Source organism: Gouania willdenowi, chromosome 5 (assembly GCF_900634775.1).
Source record: "Gouania willdenowi chromosome 5, fGouWil2.1, whole genome shotgun sequence".
NCBI lineage: Eukaryota > Metazoa > Chordata > Actinopteri > Blenniiformes > Gobiesocidae > Gouania > Gouania willdenowi.
Window position 1 is genome coordinate 3,314,553 of NC_041048.1, and position 21,577 is coordinate 3,336,129.

Sequence of the window (21,577 nt, forward strand, 5' to 3'; positions counted from 1 at the left end):
ATATATATATATATATATATATTTTCTTTTTTTATAACGTATTTGGTTTTAAAACTCTTGTTTTAGCAGTCATTCCTTACATTTGTTGTTCTTTTGTGTATTTTTTAGCGGTCATTAAATTAACCGATTAACGATTAATCGGATTTAAAAAAAAACACACATTTTTAATTTTCTTTATTAATCCCATTGTGAATGTAGTGGCAGGTCACTCTAAACTGGGCTTCATTCGGCGGAAGCTTGATGTGCTTCAGCAGCAGTGTCGGGTTAATGCTAATGCTGGCTCCGTTACGTAACGGGGCTGACTTCTGACCCGCCCATTAAATCCTGAACACAGAAATTTGTGAGTTTGTGAAGCCGAGCTCCACAATTAAATTTAATTGAATTTGTTTTAAACAGACTTTAAAAAAAACCCCACAACATAATAATTTCAAAATGTTAATTTTCAGACCCTTTTGTAAATCATTGTTAGACTTCAAACATATTATACTAAGTTAAGTATAACTAAATGTTGTATAAATGTGCTGCCTACTGGCGGTTACGCTTTTCAATATATCGCGTAAAGCAGGTCTGAAGGGACTCTATAACAGCCTGGATCACCTGCCGGTTGTCGTGCTCGAACACTGGTCGCAGGTCGGAATAGTCCAGTTGCTTCATCACCTTGCGGAGGAGTTTTTTCTTGTGTTTAAACTGTGGTGTGAAACCTTGAACCGCGGGCAGTCCTTGCAGTGCATTATTTAATATATGATGCACTTGGGGAAGCAGCTGTTCAGGCATCGGATCAAAGCCAATTTTAAGCAAGAGCATGAGGATCACCGCAGATAAAAGTTGTTCCAAGCAGTATACTGGATCGACTGGTTTCCATCGTGATGGAGGCTCCATCCTTGTTACGAGCAGAGAACCCATCGTTGATCTGAATCAAAGCTCGAACAGACTGACTTTGAGCTAGCAGTGAATGCTACTTGCATTAGCTCGCTCTGAGCCTCAGCCTACTGCACGCTGTTCTTTTCCCGCTGGAACGTTGCGCCGTGATGTCACGTGTCTTCGTGATGACGTCACATATGTATAAAATAAATTATTTAAATGATAAAATAAAATAATGAATTATATTTATATTTCATTTCCACTTTTATTTATCAATTTATATTTAATTTTGGAGCATTTTTTTATTTTTTTTTTTATTTATTAATTTAATAGATAATTTATATTTGGTCAGTGTATGTTTTGGTCAATTAATTTTCCGTTCAGAAAAGGTAATCGAAAAAGAAAAAAAACTGTTGGTTATTTGATTTTCGTTTTGATATTGAAAAACTAAATTTGAAATCCAAGGGATATTTCTTTATCGAGGTCAATAAGGGTTAAACAAACGTTAAAAAAATCTGTTCATTTACAATTTTTGTTTCTAAAATTTTCAAAATAAGAGTACATACATGAAGACCAAATATACCAAAATATATCAATTATTTCTATATTTCCCCTGCTGTTTAAAATGTCTTTGGAACTGTACTTCGAAATTATTATTTTAAATTGCAAAACAAGGCTTGTTATCTACAGAAGTGAATATAGTATATACGACTTCCTATCTTTTTTGTTCATGTAAATGCGTAAGAATTTGAAAATGCAAGGTAGTGTTTTGTTGTTATTTCTTGATGTTTTTTATTTCATTTTTTAAAAACTGCTTTTAAGTTGTCATTTACATGATTAAAGTAAATAAATCAAATCAAATAAAGGTTTTTTTTACACTTCTTTAGGTAAGGCTGGTGATGGTCATACCTAGGCAATAAAATACATGTATTGATTTCATTGCAATGATAAAACATTGATGTAGTGTCGACCTTCAACAATGTGAAGAAAAGATTAAAAAAAAAAAAGTATTCTTCTCTTTTACCAATAGATGGCAGCATTTACCTCACTTTGTGCTGCTCAGTGTGAAAATAGTTTTGGGCAAAAATTGCAAATGTGAGGATAAATCTGGATCATGTGAGTAAAAGAAGGGTCAACATCACTTTCATAACCAATCAAAAACAAAATAAATAGGCTGCTATTGAAATTTACTGCCAACATCTTTAATTATCGTATAATTCCAGTTATCTGATAAAGGCTGCATCGCAGAGCACAATGTAAAGTCCGATTTGAATTTAGCAAACAACGTTAATTTTAATTTACTGTGAAAATCCCTTTAAAGACATTTTATTTTCTTGTGTTTGCTGTTTTAATATATAATTGTGTTTCCTTTACAAACATGAATACCATCTCATATCAGGTTATTTAATACGAAGTGTCGACTGTAAAGTTGCACATGTTGAAATAAACAGCATTTTTTGCAACATTTAGCAACAAACCACATTTAAAAAACGTATGTGAAAAGTTACTTTTGACCAGATTTACAGCAATTTTTGTGAAAGTTGTGATATCTTTCTCTCTCGTAAAAATATGTCAATGTTAAATTTATATCTAAATGTTAAATATTACATTTAATTGAAAATCTTTAATGTTCAATCTAAAACTAAATTTAAAGGTAAATCTAAATCTAAATGTTAAATCCAAATGTTAAATGTTGGATCTATATCTCACAGGTGAAACTACCGCCAAATATTTAGCTAATATGCAAATTCACCGGAAGTACCAAAATCAAAGCTCATTGACACCAATGAGCATTAGAATAATAGTAATGCATCAATTTTACATAGTGCTTTTTTGGACACTCAAAGACATTTTACAGAATTAAGGGATTATTCTTTCACTGCACACTTAGTGGTGGTAAACTACTATTGTAGTGAATGCGCTCCACATTTAAGATTTATATTTAACATTTGGATTTAACATTTGTCATTTTGATTTGGATTTAACATTTAGATTTAGATTTAACATTTAGATTTAGATTTAACATTTAGATTTAGATTTAACATTTAGATTTAGATTTAACATTTAGATTCAATATTTTAAATTTAGATTTAGATTTAACATTTAGTTTTTCATTTGACATTTGGATTCAGATTTAACATTTAAAATTTACATTTACATTGAGCATTTGGATTTACAATTTCAATTTAAATGTAATATTGACAGTAAATATCACAAATTTCCCAACTATTGCTGTAAATCTGGTCAAAGGTAACAAAAAAAATCACATATGTTTTTTAAAAGTGGTTTGTTGTTAAATGTTGCAAAAAGCTGCTGTTTATTTTAGCATGTGCAGCTTTACAATCGGCGCCCTATAGATTAATGGCAATTTAATTTCTTAAAAATGAATGACCAATTTTTGACTAAAACAAACTTGCATTTTAGTTAAAAGACTAACAGTTGTTGAAATTAACACTGGTGCACACTCATCCAGACAATCCCTGGATTAAACTACAGAATTGATCATGAATGTGTAGTTAAGTAAACCCAGCTAACGGAGACATATCCTGAATAAGTAAACCTAAGAAATGACAAGTCAGGTATTCCATGAACACATTCTGTGCTGATAACATTTGTTGATAACTCCCAATTGCATGAAGTTGCATTAGGGTCAAAAAATCTGTTTGTTTTTTTTGTTTTTTTGTAGTTCAGGAAGTGCCTGTTAGTGAGTCAGAATGGTGAGGTAACTGCTACGGAACGCTGGTTAAAAAAATGTAGGAATACCACACATTCCAGTGAGGAGAACATCATTCCTCTAACACACAACAACAACACTGGCTGCCAATAAAAAAAACTATTTGTTTTATTTTTAACCTCAGCTTTGCTTTACGACTGTGAAACTGTTTCAGTGAAAGGCCTTATTCAACATGTTCAACAGTGATGGCCCACATTGGATTTAAACCAGTTTTTGTCTTTCTTTTGTTGTCGTTTTGTGTTTTTTTTTTGTAATTTAGTTCATTTATTTTTGGGCAGAATTTTGTGTAATTTTGCTGTTTTGTGAAGTTTTCTTTTCCTCTTGTGTATTATTGCTGTTTTCCTTTTGTGTATTTCTGTCATTTTGTTGTTCTCTTATGTATATTTCTGCACGTTATTTTGTGATTTTTCTAGTATTTTTGCTATCGTTTTGTGTGTGTGTGTTATGGGTGTTTTTTTTTTTGTCATTACAAAATTAAACTGAGGAATTTCTCATTTTGTTATGAGATTCGTGTATTTTTAAAGATTCAAAAGCTACTTGTGCTAAAAAAACAAACAAACACATGGACTCTGTTAATAGGTAAATCAAATGTTTTCAAAAAGTAAAACTACAATATTATATGACTTTTAGAGATCACATGACACCAAAATAAAGAGTATTTCCTTGATACTTCAGTAACTGTTTTGCTAGCAGCTAACAGTTCAAGCTAAGGATTCTGCTAACACATGAATTTAAGCTTCAACTTTTCCTCTGTCCAAACATTTTTGACAAACATCTTTTAATTGAGCATAAAGTAGACATATTTTAAATATTTTCCTGTCACTTTTGTGTTTCGTTTGTTGTTGTTTTTTGTGTTTTTTGTAAGTTTTTGTTCATTTTTTTGGCATAATTTTGTGTATTTTTACTGTTTCATCAATTGTACTTTTGTACAATTGTACTTTTGTATATTTTTTTTATGCGTTTGTGTAATATTTCTGCACGTTATTTAATGTGTTTGGGAAGAATTCAGCATAAGGTAGCTGTTAATTACACTTTGACCTTGCAGGTTTTGTTATTTCATTTTTATTTTTCAAACAGAATAAATAGATTAAAAAATAGGTCAAATTTAGGAAGGACATAGGAACTAATTGACATGTTTTGTATTGGCAAATAAGTGTACAACTAAAATTAAAACACACACACACGGGTATGATCCACAACTTTTATTTGCTTTGTCTGCTTATATTTTGTAAAATCGTCATCCCACCAGAATTAATTATCTCTTTAAACAAATGGCCTATTTAGATTTTCAATGATAGAAAGAATCATTTAAAGCTAGTCTAAACATGGTATGTTACAGCTACCTCTCTATGTACATGAGTCAATGAAATATCAATATTCAGACTAAAAAGCAAACAAACAAAAACAGGAGTGTGACATAGAAACATGACCTTTGTGGTAAAATGTAGGTTTTTGGGAACGAGGAACAGAACCGAAGTTATGGTAAGGTTGAAATTCACAATAAGGATACATCTTGGATCTTGCTCTGAGCACAATTTACGGTATTTTAAGATATATTATTGAATTCCTTGAGGCTGAAAACCTATAAATCCCCACTGAGATCATGCTTCTATGTCAAATAGAACCAAAGTTATTACGAAATATCCAAACTGGCAAATTGGATGGTGGCCATCTTGGGTTTCTTGATTTGGGAACCACTGGTTTGCCAGTGTGGATCAATTTAAAAAATTATCAATCTAATCAAAAACTGCAATTTACAAATGTTCATGCTTTCTTCCAGAAGTGAACATCTTACCCTAATATTGCTACATATCTGCTGTGCTAAAAGGCTTGGAAGAAAATTACATTTCCATATAAAAACAATACAGTCCATCACAATATATGGACACCCCCATTTTTCATGAATAAAACCGCAATAAAATGCCCATTACGGATCTGATCTGAATGAAACTTGGTGGGGTAATTCAGGAACCAATCTGACATAACTGAGTCCAATTTCATAAAGATGCTGTAGGGCAGGGGCGTCAAACTCATTTTAGTTCAGGGGCCAAATATGGACCAGATTGAGTAGACCATAGATTTATTTTGTACCCTATAGTTTGTATTATAAGTTCAATTGATTAAAAACTATTCATTTAATTACACATTTTTGTGTAATTTAGAGAAATTTTGTACAATTGTTTTCTGAGAAATTGCAAGATTTGTAAAAAAACTGAGAGTTTTTCCCTCAATTTACAATTAAAAATGACTGTATCCATGTGATATAAACAAAAGAAAAATGGCAGCCAGTAAAAATAATGTGGAGTTGGTGAATTTGAGATTTCTGGACAACTGAATTATTTGGTAATTTGCACAATAATTCATGTTTTCTGTCATTTTGACTCTATCCTGCAGGCCAAATTGGATGCTCTTAATGGCTGGATTTGGCCCCCAGGCCTTGAGTTTGACACATGTGCTATTGAGATTTTTTTAAATTGATCTAGAATCAGTAAATTGATCTTCCAAAATGTAATGTCTCTGGTAAAAATTTTGACAAAATCCGTTGACGTAAACCTGGTTACAGGGAAACAAATAAATAAACGCCGGTAAAAACATTATATAATATATATTATTACATATAAAAGGTAATAATAAGTCATATACCTATAAATGTCAGCTAAATATACCAACAATTCAACTCTTACCATCTTAGGCTCACAGGTGTTCTTGCTTACGATTCTGTTGACTTTGTTTTGATAATGAATTCACTCTCGTGGCACTGTTTTGTGTGGTCTGATTGTTTTATGGCAGTAAAACTGGCCTTGTTTCTTTGAAATATGTGAATATGAGCAGTTGAGATCAGTGCTGACATGGTGTATCCAGGCTTTGTCCACATTTCCAGCAGCAATGATGATTAGGATGCCAAGCCCGTCCATCTTTAGTCGTGAGGAAAGACTTTGCGAAGATCAGCTGAGGAAATAGGTGGAAAGAGATGCAATTGATGATAAGCAAAGAAAAAATATATATTACACAAACAAAGTGATGGTCATCAATAATGCATGGGACATTTTAACCATAATTTCTAGCTATTACAGTTCATTTTATTGACCAATTTTTTTATTCCTAGGGGGTTCCTCAGGGCTCTGTTCTTTGATCCCTTCTGTTTATATCATACCGGTTTGCGGGGGCATTGCCCCTTCTAGTGGTCAAAAGTTTTCATTACAGTTTTCCCAAAATAATAATAAAAATATATATATAATAGTTTTATGCTGGCTTGATTCTAACATATTACTGTTAGTTTCATGTCACAGATGTTAGTTCTACCTCAGGTGTTTAGTATAAGTTTTCAGTGAAAATGCTCCCAAACTTTTGAGACTTTAGGTTGGTTCTTCTTCTGTTGTGCGATTCTTCTTCACAATGTAAAAGCGACATTGCACCCAGCAATTCATTTTTGGTAGTGCAGCAAAAATAAAGCAAAAAGCGGCCGCCGGCATGATTTCATCATGAATTTACAACCTTAAACAATGACTGAATGCAATTTTTTGTGGTTAACATGATCAATTATGTACATGAATTGTGGTTGGCGCAAAACTCGAGAAGGCTATACATTTATATTTAATTCTAATTTTTCTTGCCCCTGGCAAAAATCTCCAACTGCGCCTATGTTCTATATGCTTCTTTTAGGACAAATTCTACAGAACTGTAAGGTACATTATCAGAGCTATGCAGACGACACACGACTGTATCTATCAGTGAACCCAGATGATCATGTTCCCATAGAGGTGTTGTCTGACTGCTAAGAAAAAGTAAACTGCTGGATGAATGAAAACTTCCTTCAACAAAATCATGACAAGATGGAGGCGATTCTCTTTGGTAGTCAGTGAGTACCTTGAGTCTCCATCTTAAAAACCAAAGACCAAGTCCCATTTGGTAATTCCTCACCTCATCGCACCCCGAGCATCGCGGCCACACCGTCTCACAATAGTGGCGACCACAGAGCAGCTTCTCGTCGGACCAGAAGTAGACCAGGTCTACTAAACCCTGGCGGCACACTGAACACACGAAACACGTGGGATGCCAAAGAGCATGACAATATCCAGCATGCTCTGCGTAGACGGCTGGAGTGTCCTTGGAAATCTCACCGTGGCAGCCGCTACAAATCTGGAAGAGAGAAAGTAAAGATACAAAGACACTCGTCAAAGATCACGTGGTTCGGCAAACGTTTAGAAAGTTTATCACGACACACTTGGGTGAGCTGGACTGGAAGGAATAACTTGGACTGATTCGGTAGGTGTTGCTGGTGATTGTTGGGGAGACTAGTAGAATCTAGTCCTTTGAGATCTTTGCTTTATTTTCTGTGCAGAAGTGAACTTGTGTGCCTGTGATTGTCTCTGGGTTTTAACTCAGCAGTAGACTGGAGATCATAAATTCAGTACTAGGGTGTGCACAGCATCCTGATGACCCAATTCAAGCAGTGTTTATATGTTTGTAACCCTCACACGTAATTTAGTATTCGGCTCCAGGCCAAGCCCAAATCAAAGAAAAGGTAGAAAAAGAAAAATACAGACATAATTGTTATTTATGCAGCATTGTATTTTGGCCTGGCAGATATGTAGCAATATTGGGGTAAGATGTTAATTTCTGGACAAAAAAGCATGAAAATTTGATCATGATCATGTTTCTACCTCAAACAGAACCAAAGTTATGAAATTTGCAATACGGAAGTGAATTATTTGACCCTGGAAAACATTCACCACTGAGATCATGCTTCTATGTCAAATAGAACCGAAGTTATGACAAAATATTCAAATTTCCATTACAGATGTCAACCATCTTGGATTTCTTGATTTTGAGTGGGAACCATTGGTTTTTCAGTGTGAATACCATTAAAAATTGATTCATTATACTAAAAAAAAAACCCCATGTACACATTTTCATGCTTTCTTTTCATGAACTTCTCTCAGACCTATCTGCCAGGCTATCTGCTTTACTTCATGTACTTACATATCTAGTGTTGCTGTTTTCCTCAGCTCCAGCGGTGCTAGCAGCTGCAGAGGCAATGTCACTACACACCGAGTCTACGTCTTTATTCTCACTGTTGCTCTGATCCTTGGCTTCCTTCGCTGACCTCTGAAGGGAAGCTTCCTTCAACGCGCCACCTTCGCCGGGTAACGCCACCTCTCCTACACCCAGAACCTCCTGCTTGTACTGCTTCACAAACAGCACCATGGCAGTGATCTGCGATGGAGATGCAGAAGATGGATTTGATCCCTAAAAGACTCAAAAAGTTTGTGTAAGAAGTTCTTTAATTTTAAACGTTCTGTTTGTCTTTAATTATGGTTGAATTAGACCAGGGGTGCCGGATTCCAGAGACTTTTAGGTGTCAGGTGTGTTGGAGCAGGGACACGTCGAAAAGTCTCAGGAATCCGGCCCTCGAGGACCAGAGTCCTGCACCCCTGACTTAGACTGTGGGTACTCAACCTCCTCCTCGCTGGCCAGGCTCTGACACTTCATGGGGTCCTGATCGTAGGCCGGTAGCTGGATGAGTAACTGCCTGCGCCGCTGTAAGGCTCCTTCAGTTCCAGACACCGTGTGTTGACTCTTTGGAAGGAGCTCCATGTACTTCATAGCCTGAAGGGACACAAGGCCTTTAAATTAGGACTAGTCTATGGTTTCTGGCGTTTCACTTACCTTATCTTATCTTATCTTAGGTTATCGGGCCTATACAAAGATAGATAAGTATAGCCAGGATATCTCTCCGTTAGCGGGCTTCACCTAACAAAACATTCTTCTTTACAGATTAACTGTACTACAAAGCAGGCTATCAAGACGTTCACTTAAAGATGAGGCTTGTATCTTGGATCTCGAAAGGAGCCTTCCTTTTTTGGGGGGGGGTTTGGGTTAGTTAGGTTAGGTTAGTTGAATTACAATGTGCTCAAAGGTTAGCATGGATTTATGACCAAATAAAGCCAAACATTCTTTACATATTGCAGCTTTAACCAAGATGATTTCAGCCTGGCTCCATGCACTTTCACATGAAAGGGGTGGAGATTGCAGCATCAGACCAATCACAAACATGGAGAAACCATGGAGAGTTACTTACGTCACACTTGAGGAATAAGTCTTTAAAAATATGAGTCATCAAAATTAATAATTTATACCAAAAACAACACTGTCGGTGCAGAAAAAGCAGGAATGAAGGAATGCAGGAATTGATGAGTGTTAATGCCTAAATTTGTGAGATTATAGAATATTAATTCATGGAAGAATAAATGTAGTTTGGCTTTTATACTTGCTCAGATTTGATCTACATCTTAACCTACTTTCAACCAGTTTTTAGCAGTTCAGCGTCAGTTATCATGGTGATTTAGCCCAGTAAGAAGTTAGCTAGCTTCGTAGTACAGGACATACGGAATAAATCCTGGAAGTATGTTATGTTATGTTATGTTATGTTATGTTATGTTATGTTATGTTATGTTATGTTATGTTATGTTATGTTATGTTATGTTATGTTATGTTATGTTATGTTATGTTAACTTTTTTAAAATTTGACTTGTCATTCACCACTGAAATCTTTTCGAATGGATGACTTTGTTCGTGATGTTGTTGGTGTCACGTTACAGTTGTGGAGTGGGATGCACTCAGCCCTAATATTAAACAGTAACGCAGCAGAGTTTTTCGGGTCACATCTGGAGAGCATTCGGGTTTGGATCTGTCTCTGCAAGCTCAGCCACGGTAATGCCTGTCATCATCTTAATTACAGGGTTCAAAGCTCAAAAATGTCCTCAGGCTGTTTTTAAAGGAACGCCATTGAAGTGAAGGCTGTTCCAACAGCACCATCCACACTAAACAAGTTAATACTGATGCACAAAGTGTACATTGGTATTCACAGGCTGAATCTCTTTCTAATTAAAAAAAGATTAAAGATTAAATCTAAATGTTAAAAGTAAATGTTAAATGTGAATTTAAATGTGAAGTGTTACATGTTAAATGCTAAATCTAAATGTTGAATCCAATGTCACGGGTGAAACTAAATATTTAGCTAATATGCAAATTCAACATTTAGATGATCATTTAACATTTAACAATTTGATTTACATTTCACATTCAAAATTTAACATTTAACATTTAGATTTCATATTTAGATTTAAGATTGACATTATATTTTTGCAAGAAAGAGGATATCACAAATTTCACAAATATTGCTATGAATCTGGTCAAAAGTAACACAAAAAAATTCACATTGTTTTTTTAAACGTAGTTTGTTGCTAAATGTTGCAAAAAGTTGCTGTTTATTTTAGCAACTTTACAATCGGTGCCCCATAAAAGCAGTGGATTCTGACCAGTTTCTGGTTGAGTCCGGCCGGTGCCCAGTTGTACGTGGTGGTGTTGAAGGTTGGATCTTTACGCGACACCACCGGATTGGTCACAATCATCCGGTTTCTCTTGTACATACGAAGGCCGCCGCCGCCTTTGACCTTGGCCGTGAGATGAGAGCAGGACGAGTCGGAGAGCAAACGTCCCATTCGCTGGTCGTCATCCAGGTCGTTTCCAGGGATGTGATCGACTGTGCTGCACCCGCACGCCGTGCACGCTTTCCTGGATCAACGAGAATAAAGTCAACATGTCACTGTTAAGCCATGAGCTTCTTGATTCTGCAGGTTTTTGTTGGTAAAAGAGGATTTAATGAGAAAAGGTAGACTTGATACCTCCAAGAATGTGGCTGAAAACCAGAGCAGCTCCCCTTACACAGCAGACACTTTGGTGCACGTCCTCCTCCAGCACCTCCAGCTCCTGCACTTTTCTTTACAGACATCTGAAAACAAATAGGACATTAATATGACCAACAGATCCAGGGTTCTCGCCAGTGCAGTTGAACCCCCTATGCTGTGATTTTATTCACTATGCTGTGATTTTATCCTCTATGCTGTGATTTTATCCTCTATGCTGTGATTTTATCCTCTATGCTGTGATTTTATTCACTATGCTGTGATTTTATCCGCTATGCTGTGATTTTATCCGCTATGCTGTGATTTTATCCACTATGCTGTGATTTTATCCGCTATGCTGTGATTTTATCCTCTATGCTGTGATTTTATCTCCTGCGCTGTGATTTTATCCTCTATGCTGTGATTTTATCTGCTATGCTGTGATGTCAGCTGCTACGCTGTATTTCAACCAGCGTACAGTGCTTTTATGTTGTTTTTTTCTTATTATTAATCGGTACCGTCATAATAATTGTTGCACACTTGGACACAAAAGGATCTTCCAGATGTGCCTGAGTTGTTTAAACTCTCTTTTTAATCTGCATAACCAAGAAACATACATAAGCCACATCGGTCATTTACTACAGACCAATCAGAGCATTAACACAGGAAAGAACAAAGGGTTTTGTTTCTGTAGTCTTTTTCTATTGGTTTTCTTTGTTTTTTTAGTACATTTTGTCAAATTTTTTGTCAATATGGTGAGTTTTGGTTGCCTTTTTGTGTGTTTTTTGAGTCATTATGTGTGTTTTTGTTATATTTTGTATGTTTTTGTTGTCTTTTTGCATTTTTTTCTGTAATTGTTTTTTACATTTTTCTGTTCTTTTGTACTTTTTGTGTTTAAATGGTTGTTCATTTTGTGTCCTTTTGTTGACTTTTTGTGCATTTTGTTGCTATTTTCTGTGTTTCTGGAGTTTTGTGTGTTATGTTGAGCTTCATATAACTTTCAACTTCATTGATTACAATTTTGTTTTGGGGGCCGCACAAAGGCCAGTTGCCTATGTCTGCCCTATGCTGTAAAAAACCCTGATATCACATCTTCTCTAAGCACGATGTGACATCCACTGAACCACCTGGTGCCATCCTATCTCAGAGATGTATCCCAACACCAGGATGGATCAACCAGGAGGATTTTCTAACCTTTGTCTGGTGCTTTACATCATCACATATCCTCGCCACCAAAGACTAACAAGTGATAGATGTGTCTGTGTCTAAAGTCTTTGGCAGGAACCCTGAACACTGTTCCACTGAAGCTGCTTTCTGCTATTTGTTACTATTTGTTCACCAGGCCAACACAGATTCCACCTGTCAGTCTGTCCGTCAGTGAGTTTTAAATAGCCAATTAATCACATACAAGAATTTAAACCAAGGCAAACTCATACAAACACACAAAACCACGATGCACACGTGTGTGGGATGTTTAGTGACAAAGTGTCAGAAAGTTTCTGAGATTGCTTAACTAAACCCCAAAATCCTGGTCCAACTCTTAACATTTTAGTCAAAGGCTGTGTTGGAAATGTCCCACTCTGTACGATACACTACAAGCACAATTAATATATATACACAGTATATACTGTCTATTACATACTAGAATAATGAGCATCTCCGCTGAAAAGCTTTGAGATTACTTTAGTTGTAATTTGCACAATATGAATAAAGTTGAGTTCAATTAAAATTGAATTGAAGTAGACTTCCAAGTTTCCCAAATTGCATTTGGACAAAAACCTTGTTCACACTGAGGCTAAATATCTCTGTTTATTCTCCACCTTTACTTTGAAAGTCCTGAAAACATTTGAAGTGAGAAAGTGACCAAGTAGAATATCAACATGTGCTCATTTGATCCATGAAACTCCTGACGAAACACACAAAAACACACAAAATGACAAGAAAACGTCAAATGACAATAACTCAAATATACACAAAAGGACGTCAAAACACACACATTTTCCCTGCTTCTAAACGATCAACTTTAAAAACATAGAAGGTGCTATAATAAAGAGAACATTGTGAACACTGGCATTGTCAGTTTTTCTCAAATGGGGGTACGTGTACCTCTAGGGGCACTACAAGGGGTACTAGAGAGAGAGAGAGAGAGAGAGAGTGGAAAATTAACAATAAAACAAAAACAAATACAGTATCAGTCTTGGTCCCACCCCAGGCGTGATTTGACTAGAAATTATAAAAACTATAGAAAAAAATCTATTCAGGAGCCACGAAATCAGTGTTTTTCAACCTTGGGGTTGGGACCCCATGTGGGGTCATCTGGAGTTTAAATGGGGTCGCCTGAAATTTCTGAAAAATTTAAATAGATTTTTGAAATGTTTTATTTTTATTTTATTTATTTATTCAGTTTATTATTATTAGAAGCAGTAGAAATGTTCTAATTATTATTATTATTTTTTTAAATTATTATTAAAACAACACACATTCTTTAGCTCAAACATGATCAAAAACTACAAATGTGTGTGGGGTTTCCAGAAATTCTTGATTTCTTGATTTTAAAATGGGGTCACGATCAAAAAAAAGGTTGGGAACGACTGCACTAAATACTGTTTCTTTCCACTTATTTACAAAATGAGATTATTTAACATACCCATATATGTGTGTTGTAAGTTGTTCATTCCATCATTATGCTCTATAGTTGTTTTTAAATAGTAAAACGTTTTCAAAGCAAAATGCTGTAGTCGGACAAAACTTGGATTCAGAAATAAGAGAAAGAGGGACTCGAGCCTAAACAGTTTAATTGATGTTGGAATGAGAAATAGGGAAATACTGGATGGGACAAACGTGCCTCCACTTTCCTATCATCAAACCCAGAAGCAGCTGCGCTGGTTGTATCTCATTCCTCCTCCTACAGGAGGACACTCGCTATGAGACGGATGAGCCTCATCATGAGTCAGATCATTAAAGGTGTGAAGAGTGAGAGTTTGTGAGATCACATGGAGTGGAAAAGGTCAAAGCTTTAGTAGAAACAGCTGTAGGTCCACTTCATTACATCCCTGTGGAATACAGTGTGTGTGTGTGTGTGTGTGTGTGTGTGTGTGTGTGTGCGCGTGTGTGTGTGTGTGTGTGTGTGTGTGTGTGTGTGTGTGTGTGTGTGTGTGTGTGTGTGTGTGTTTATTGTAGAAATGAGAGACAAGTGAGTGATAATGGCCATAAGTTGTTTTTTCTCATTACTTCATTCTCTGTGCATCATTAAAACTCTTTGAGATGCATATGAGGTAGTTAAAGCTGCAGTATGTAGAATTTTGAAACTTGTTCCTCGTGAACGTGCACAACTGTAGAGCTTTTGTCGCTAAATCTGACGACTTCCCAACTGCTCTCACTGACTTTTTTCCTCAAAAGCGACTATCAACAAATCCAGCAACAGTTTCTTTTGTTGTTGAAGAGTTTTCTAATGTTTTAGAGACTGAAAGCTCATATCAGTCTGCATTTATTGTCCTCACTGATGGAGCACAGATTGCTTTGCGTCAACGCGGACCTCCGTTCTTCTTGCTTTGCCGTGTAAGCCAGTGGTTCTCTCGCTTTGAAGGAAGGTGAACTTTCGAGCCCCACCTGCACCCATTGCCCACCCAAATAATCCTGACAGATAACACATTTTCAAATGAATTAAACTAAAATTTAAAATTAAATTGAACTAATCACCTGCATCAAAACATTGTTTGCAATCTGTGCCAAAAAGCTTAAGAAAACAAAAAAGGAAATTCAGTGCATGTATGAAACGTCCTCACTACAGCTGTGGTTGTTTTCAGATCACAGTTTATTTAATGAATGCATGTAACGCACCACATTTAACGCTCAGTAACGTTAACGGCGTAATTAGCTAGATTACCCCGTTACTGAAAAAAAACTTTGTTACCTAACACCATTATTTCAAACGCTGTTATTCCAAACACCGATTGTGAATTGGACCTATTTGGTTTCCGTAAACTTGACTTAATTAGCAAATCTTTGACTTTTATCATCATATTTGTATTTTGAGTTCATTTTTGACTTTTCGACTTTATTCTTGGATTGCCCAAAATTATTTTCTCCATCAAAATTGTCCCTAATCGTCCTCCATACGTTTTACAGTTGAGTAGATTATTAAGGCTAAAGCACCAAATGTGTTGCACAGGCCCCATTGTTTCTGTCAGGATTTTTTAAAATTATTATTATTATTCTTCTGACACTTTACTTGGAATTTTGAGGTCCTTCCCAGGGGTGCGATTTCATGAAATTTGGCAGAGGTACATTGTTTGGTGAAAAATGTTATGCATTTTTTTAATGCGATTTTGGGACTTGTTAGCGCCACCTAGCGTATGTAACTTTTCAGTGGTTTGAACTAGCTTGATGGCGATTGGTAGGTATATGCAATGGACCGTGATTAGCAAAAATGTAATTTGGACCTTTGACCTGAAATCAACAGGAAGTCTGCAATTTTTAATTTTGCGCCAAATTTGACACTTTTTCTTTCTCAATTTTTTGTTTATTGCTACTTAATCTGTGGTCATGACATAGCCTACTTTCAAACTTTTACAATTATTGTTCATTCATATTTATACAGTATATTGTGAAGAAGGCGACTAACTTTTATGTATTTCATTTTGATTTATTTCTATTTCTTTGTGGTTCACAATAAAAGTTTCATTTACTAATTAAATAAAAACATAATAATGATGTTTCATTTGAACCTTTAGGAGCAGAGTGCTGGGGATGAGACAGACGATGGAGGGATGAATGATTTGAGCTAGTTTACTTTTGTTGTAGGATTCATTTTTCATCTATGAAGTGACTCTTCAGCCACAGCAACAGGAAACAAACAGCGCGGCTGAGTTAACATTGTTTCATGTTGAAAGAATTCCTGTATTTAAGCGGAAATGTGTGGCGGCTCTATATTTAGATATGCAGATAAGTCGAATATGTTGTTGAGTAATGCCAAACATGTTGGCTATGTGAAGAGGAATGAGCAGGAAACACTTGGAGAGGCTGGAGGTGACTCACAGCATCCATAATGTTTCCTGTGTTTCACTTAAAAAAAACACAAAAGGGGGAGGGGCTTTTCTTTCCTCTAGTGCACGTGTCAAACTCAAGGCTCGGGGGCCTATAGAGCAGGGGCTCTCAACCTTGGAGCCGTTAGACACTGGGAGGGGGGTCCCCAGATGCCTTTAAAAAACTAAGAATATTTTTTTTTTTAACAATTTGAGCCCATTTTTGCCTATTTTTTTCCCTTTTTCTGCAACTACACTAAACTTGCCATATTTTAACATACTTTCATCATTTTTTCTTGCCATATTTTTGCTCCTTTCAATGCATTTTTGCCACGTTCCTCCCATTTCTGAGACTTCTCCATCAAATTTCATGCTTTTTCTGCACATCTTTTCATTTTCAAGACATTTTCAGCACTTTTAAAAGCTTTCCACCACTTTTCTCCCTATTATTGCATATGTTGACCCATTATTGAGTCTTTTAATGCCAATGGGTGATAAATACGTCATTTGACGTCACGTTTCGACACTCCTGTGTCTGCTTGGCTGATGGCTGCAGTTACTCTAGCAGCCGTCGTGTCACTATTGAGTCTTATTTCCTGATCCTGCCCTAAACTCCTTTAATGCAGAAATTTTGAGATCATACTTTATTAATTAATCAGAGAATAAACAGACACTGATCAGTTTCACTTTATTAAGGCACGTATCCTCCTCAGTTCGGGTGCAGTCTGTGGCTCTGATGCTGTGTTCATACAGCTCAGCCTAGATCATAACGTGGACATTATTTGTATTTTATACAGCCTGGATCATCGTACAGGATTTAGGCTCTCACGAGTGTCAAACTCAAGGCCCAGGGACCAAATCCAGCCCTTTAAAGCATCCAATGTGGCCCCGCAGGAGAAAGTAACGCTAACAAAAAAACATACTCACTGTGTAAACTACCAAATAATTCAGTTACACATCGCTCAGTCCCTCCAGAGTCACATTCAATGAAACTCAACAACATTTGCAGGAACTTTCTGTGCCTACATCACATGACTGCAGTCATTTTTAACCGAAAACTGATGGAAGAACTTTGAGAAAAGAATTCTCTAAAATCCTGCAATTTCTAACAAACAATCTCACTGAATTACACAAATAATTGGTCACTAAATTAAGGAATTTGGAAAACAAGCTCCTGCAGGGACCAATGTCTGTCATGTATTGTTTGGATATCCTCGGTGCCTTGCATGCTTATTTACATACTTATTCATACATCAAGTGAAAACTATGTCACGATAATGTTGAATTACTTTTTTCCTGCACGACGACAAAAATCTGCGGCCCACTTGAAATCAAATGGCTCCGTGTTTGACCCCTGAATGAAGATGAGTTTGAAACCCCTGGTATAAACCTGCTAATGTAGGGCAGTCCTTCAGATGTTTCCTATAGAATATATCGGTAAATAAAAGGATTGCATCAATGCCTAAATATTCTCTTTCTCCTGTCAGCGATGTGTTCACAGAGTCGTCCACCTTTAATTGGGCAGGTCATTTTAAAAGAGAACTGATTGGTCAGGAGGCGGGGCTTTATTCTCGCTCAGATCATTAACCTACTCCCGACCAGGATAGCCGTTCATCTTTAGTTACCATGGTGATTTTGCCCCGTAAGAAGTTAATGAGCGTCATAGCAATAAATCCTGGAAGTTAGCGCAATAAGAGGGAATCCAGCTTTGTAGTACAGGCCCTGTGGGGATATTGTCTGCTTTTTATAACTCACCTAGTCTGGGTGTTTGTTTTAAGCTTTGGTGACAGGAGGGTATAGATGTTTGTGTCCCTATGTAAGTGTGTGTGTGTGTGTATATTCAATCTGGTGATGACAGTTTTTCCACCTCTGCGGTGTGTGTGTGTGTGTGTGTGTGTGTGTGTGTGTGTGTGTGTGTGTGTGTGTGTGTGTGTGTGTGTGTGTGTGTGTGTGTGTGTGTGTAACGTTTGCCATCAATCCCCCGACAGGTGACACTGAGCCATGTGAAACACAGCAGTGATTTGTGGTCTTTAGGAGGGACAGGCTCACACGGGGATCAGGTCTTTGTGCCGTCACTGACAGAATTAGAAATGTCAAGCATAATAATGACACGAGGATTTTAACATAAGTACAGTATGGCAAACACTGCATGGTTTAAAGACTCACAATCAAATCATCACTTACTTCTTTTTTTAACTTTTACTGCTGAATTACAGCTGACTATAATGTTGCATGTTACCTCTACATAAAATATCATTTTAAAGGCAGATCAATAAAAATGTCAAATCAACTCATTTTTTAGCAAGAGATCAAGTCAAGAGTCATGACTTAATCCATAAGTTCTGCTAAACTAAACGTGACGACGGCGTGAATGAATGATATTTGACACAGAGCTCATGATACAACATGTTACGCCTCACATACTGTGGATCCCTGGAGTGTGGGCGTGTGCTTCAAAATATGAGCAATCATCCAAAGCAGTTTCAAACCATCACACAACAGAAAGTTTTATTAAAGAACAATGTGTAGCACTGCAGGCTTTAGAGAAGAACCAAATAGAAAACACCGCTTATGCTTATTTTTACTATTTTTCTGCAATTACACCAAACTTGCCATATTTGTATTTGGCAATTGAAAATTGCTAAATACATTGTTATTGTAGGAGTTCTTATTATTTTTCTTACGCAACTCCTTTGTCCTTGAACTCCTCCTGGGCTATTAATGCAGCACTAATGACATGTACGTCATCTCATAGGGGCAATGCCAAGGATGATTTGTCGACCTTTTTTGGAGCCAAAATGTTAAGGTCAACGTCAAGGTTGCGTCAAGTGTCAAATAACAAAATTTTCCATATCTCTGTAAATATTCATCGTACAAGTTCGATACTTACATTTATGAAAAGCTCATCTCAAGTGGAGTATTTTATTAAATTAGACCGAAGCTGTACGACCTACCAGTAAAAAGATCAGTAGGGGTCAAAGTTCATGACACCACAAAAATTGTCACAAATTGAGATCCAGAGCTCAGACTGGTACCATTGAACAACATTTACTTTCAATGTGTAACCTTGATGTTCGCTCAAGGTCATATTTAAGGTCAAGGTCAGTCTTCTGTTTTTCCTACATTATATAACTTGTCAACAAATCCAGATACAGGTTGTCATTTTTGACAATTTTCAATTGCCACATATGTAATTGCCTTGCGCATACAGGTCTTGCCTAGTTAAACCTATTTTCATCACTTTTTCTTGTCATATTTTTGCTCCTTTTAATGCAGTTTTGCTACATTACTCACATTTCTGACACTTCTCTGTCAAATTCTGACACTTTTCTGTCAAATTCCAATGCCTTTTCTGCACATTTTTCCATTTTAGAGACATTTTCAGTACTTATAAACCCTTTCCACCACTTTTCCATCTAATGTTACTTATGTTCACACATTGTTGTCACTTTTAACCTCTTTCACCATATTCTAAGCTTATTTTTGCCAATTTAACCACATTGACAATTTGTCATGCCCATTATTTGCCAGTTTAAACTAATTATTCCTACTTTTTAAATTACAGTTGAAATGTTGAGATTAAAGTTAAATGTCGATTCATTCATGGATACACGGCCACGATCTGATGTTTGTTGTTTTCCAGGATATATTTCAACTTTATGTTTTTTATTTTTTTTGTTATTTCATAATGTCCGTTTATCATTTTAAAACAAAAATTTATATAATTTACTCAGTAATGGTTGGGTGTAGAAATATAATGAATCACTTTACTTATTTTAAAAGGTACTTAAGTACAAATAGAAATTTTTAAAAAACTAATAAAAAAAGAGAAACAAATAAAAATAGGAAAACACCAGTAACAGAAATATAATATATACAAAAATAATACAAATATACAATGATATACAACACAATAGTGACAATAATGTCACATAATAGATACACAGTGCACGAAGGGGCAGAAAGCTCAAAGAGCTTAAATGATAAATATTATTTTTCAAAATAAAATACCACATACATTCTCTAAGAACCGTGTTCTATACTTTCCCTTTCTCAAATATAAATCTAGTTCAAATAAGAATCAGTATGTTCTATATCTGAGCTGGCGCATATTGTCACTTTGTATTTGTAACACTTTATCACAAACATGATAAATAAAAACTAATTTTATAGAAAGAAAATTGCGATTTAAAAAAGGTTGGGAACCACTGCTTCAGAGGTTATTGAGGATCTTTTTGTTGGCGATACTTATGCATGATCTCATAACAACTCCTACGTAGGTGAAATGGGATTATCTGTAAGATGTTAGAATGACTCACTGGAGGTCAGATAACCTTCTTAATGTAAACATATTCAATATCAGCCTAACAAAGACAAAGTATAGAAGTGTAATGACATGAATGGAACTGGGACCAGTTAAACACTGACAGATGTTCCTCTGGTTTCATTAAAACTGAAACATTTTTCATAGAAAGAAAGTCTAGAGTTTCTACCAACAGATGCAACTGGTGCACGTGACACATCTCTGACCCTGGACGCACGCACACATCTGGAAGCAGATGTTCCTACCTTGCCCGTGGCCGAGCTGGTGCTCATCTCGTCAGACGTTGACTGGTCCTTGACTCCCTCCCTCTGCCTATTCCAGAACAATGAGGCTTTAAATTCCTCTCCTGTCGACCACACTTCCCTCTCCCCGCCCACTTTGCTCTGCCGGCCTCCACACCACACCACACAGTCATTTAACAGTCTAGACTTTCATCTGCTTCTCTAACTGTCACCAACAAAAGTCAGCTTTGGTCTCTACAGTTTAATTCACCTAGTAGATGTTTCCACTATTGTTGGAGTTTAACTCCGTGTTTTTTTGTCTGACACTGATGGTCATTGAACTGGGAGTTTGAATGTTTCAGGTACTTGTTGCTCAGTTACAGTTTGAGACTTTGTCAGAGCAATGAGACAATTTGACTAAACTCTGACAAACGTTGTTATTGGCTCAGTACCTGGAGCAGCGAGGCCTGACTGACTGAACACTTTGTGTTTTCATTCAGAGACAAAGACTCAGCGTGTGCTTTTCAGAGAAACTCTCCACCCAATGGGAACTTTGGAAATTCCTCCTCCTCTTCCTGCTCTACAGGAACCTGTTAGAGTTTGGAGATACTCTTGTGTTCACTGCATGAGTTTGTATCCATAGAGACATGAATCAGCAAATCACTGTATTATAGAAGAACAGAAATGAATCAACAACAATAGGAGAACAGGCGCTCATCTATAAC

General features: G+C 36.3%; 1 protein-coding gene across 1 annotated transcript; it reads right to left on the bottom strand.

Moving 5' to 3' along the window:
* Window positions 1–4,823: 4,823 nt before the first annotated feature.
* Window positions 4,824–20,969, bottom strand: lmcd1 (LIM and cysteine-rich domains 1). The gene is made up of 7 exons (XM_028446349.1): window positions 20,877–20,969; window positions 11,284–11,390; window positions 10,918–11,173; window positions 9,056–9,205; window positions 8,579–8,812; window positions 7,517–7,735; window positions 4,824–6,544 (listed from the first exon to the last, which is right to left on the bottom strand). The coding sequence occupies exons 1-7, from the start codon at window positions 20,901–20,903 to the stop codon at window positions 6,434–6,436; spliced, it is 1,104 nt and encodes a 367-aa protein (XP_028302150.1). The 5' UTR covers window positions 20,904–20,969; the 3' UTR covers window positions 4,824–6,433.
* Window positions 20,970–21,577: the final 608 nt, after the last annotated feature.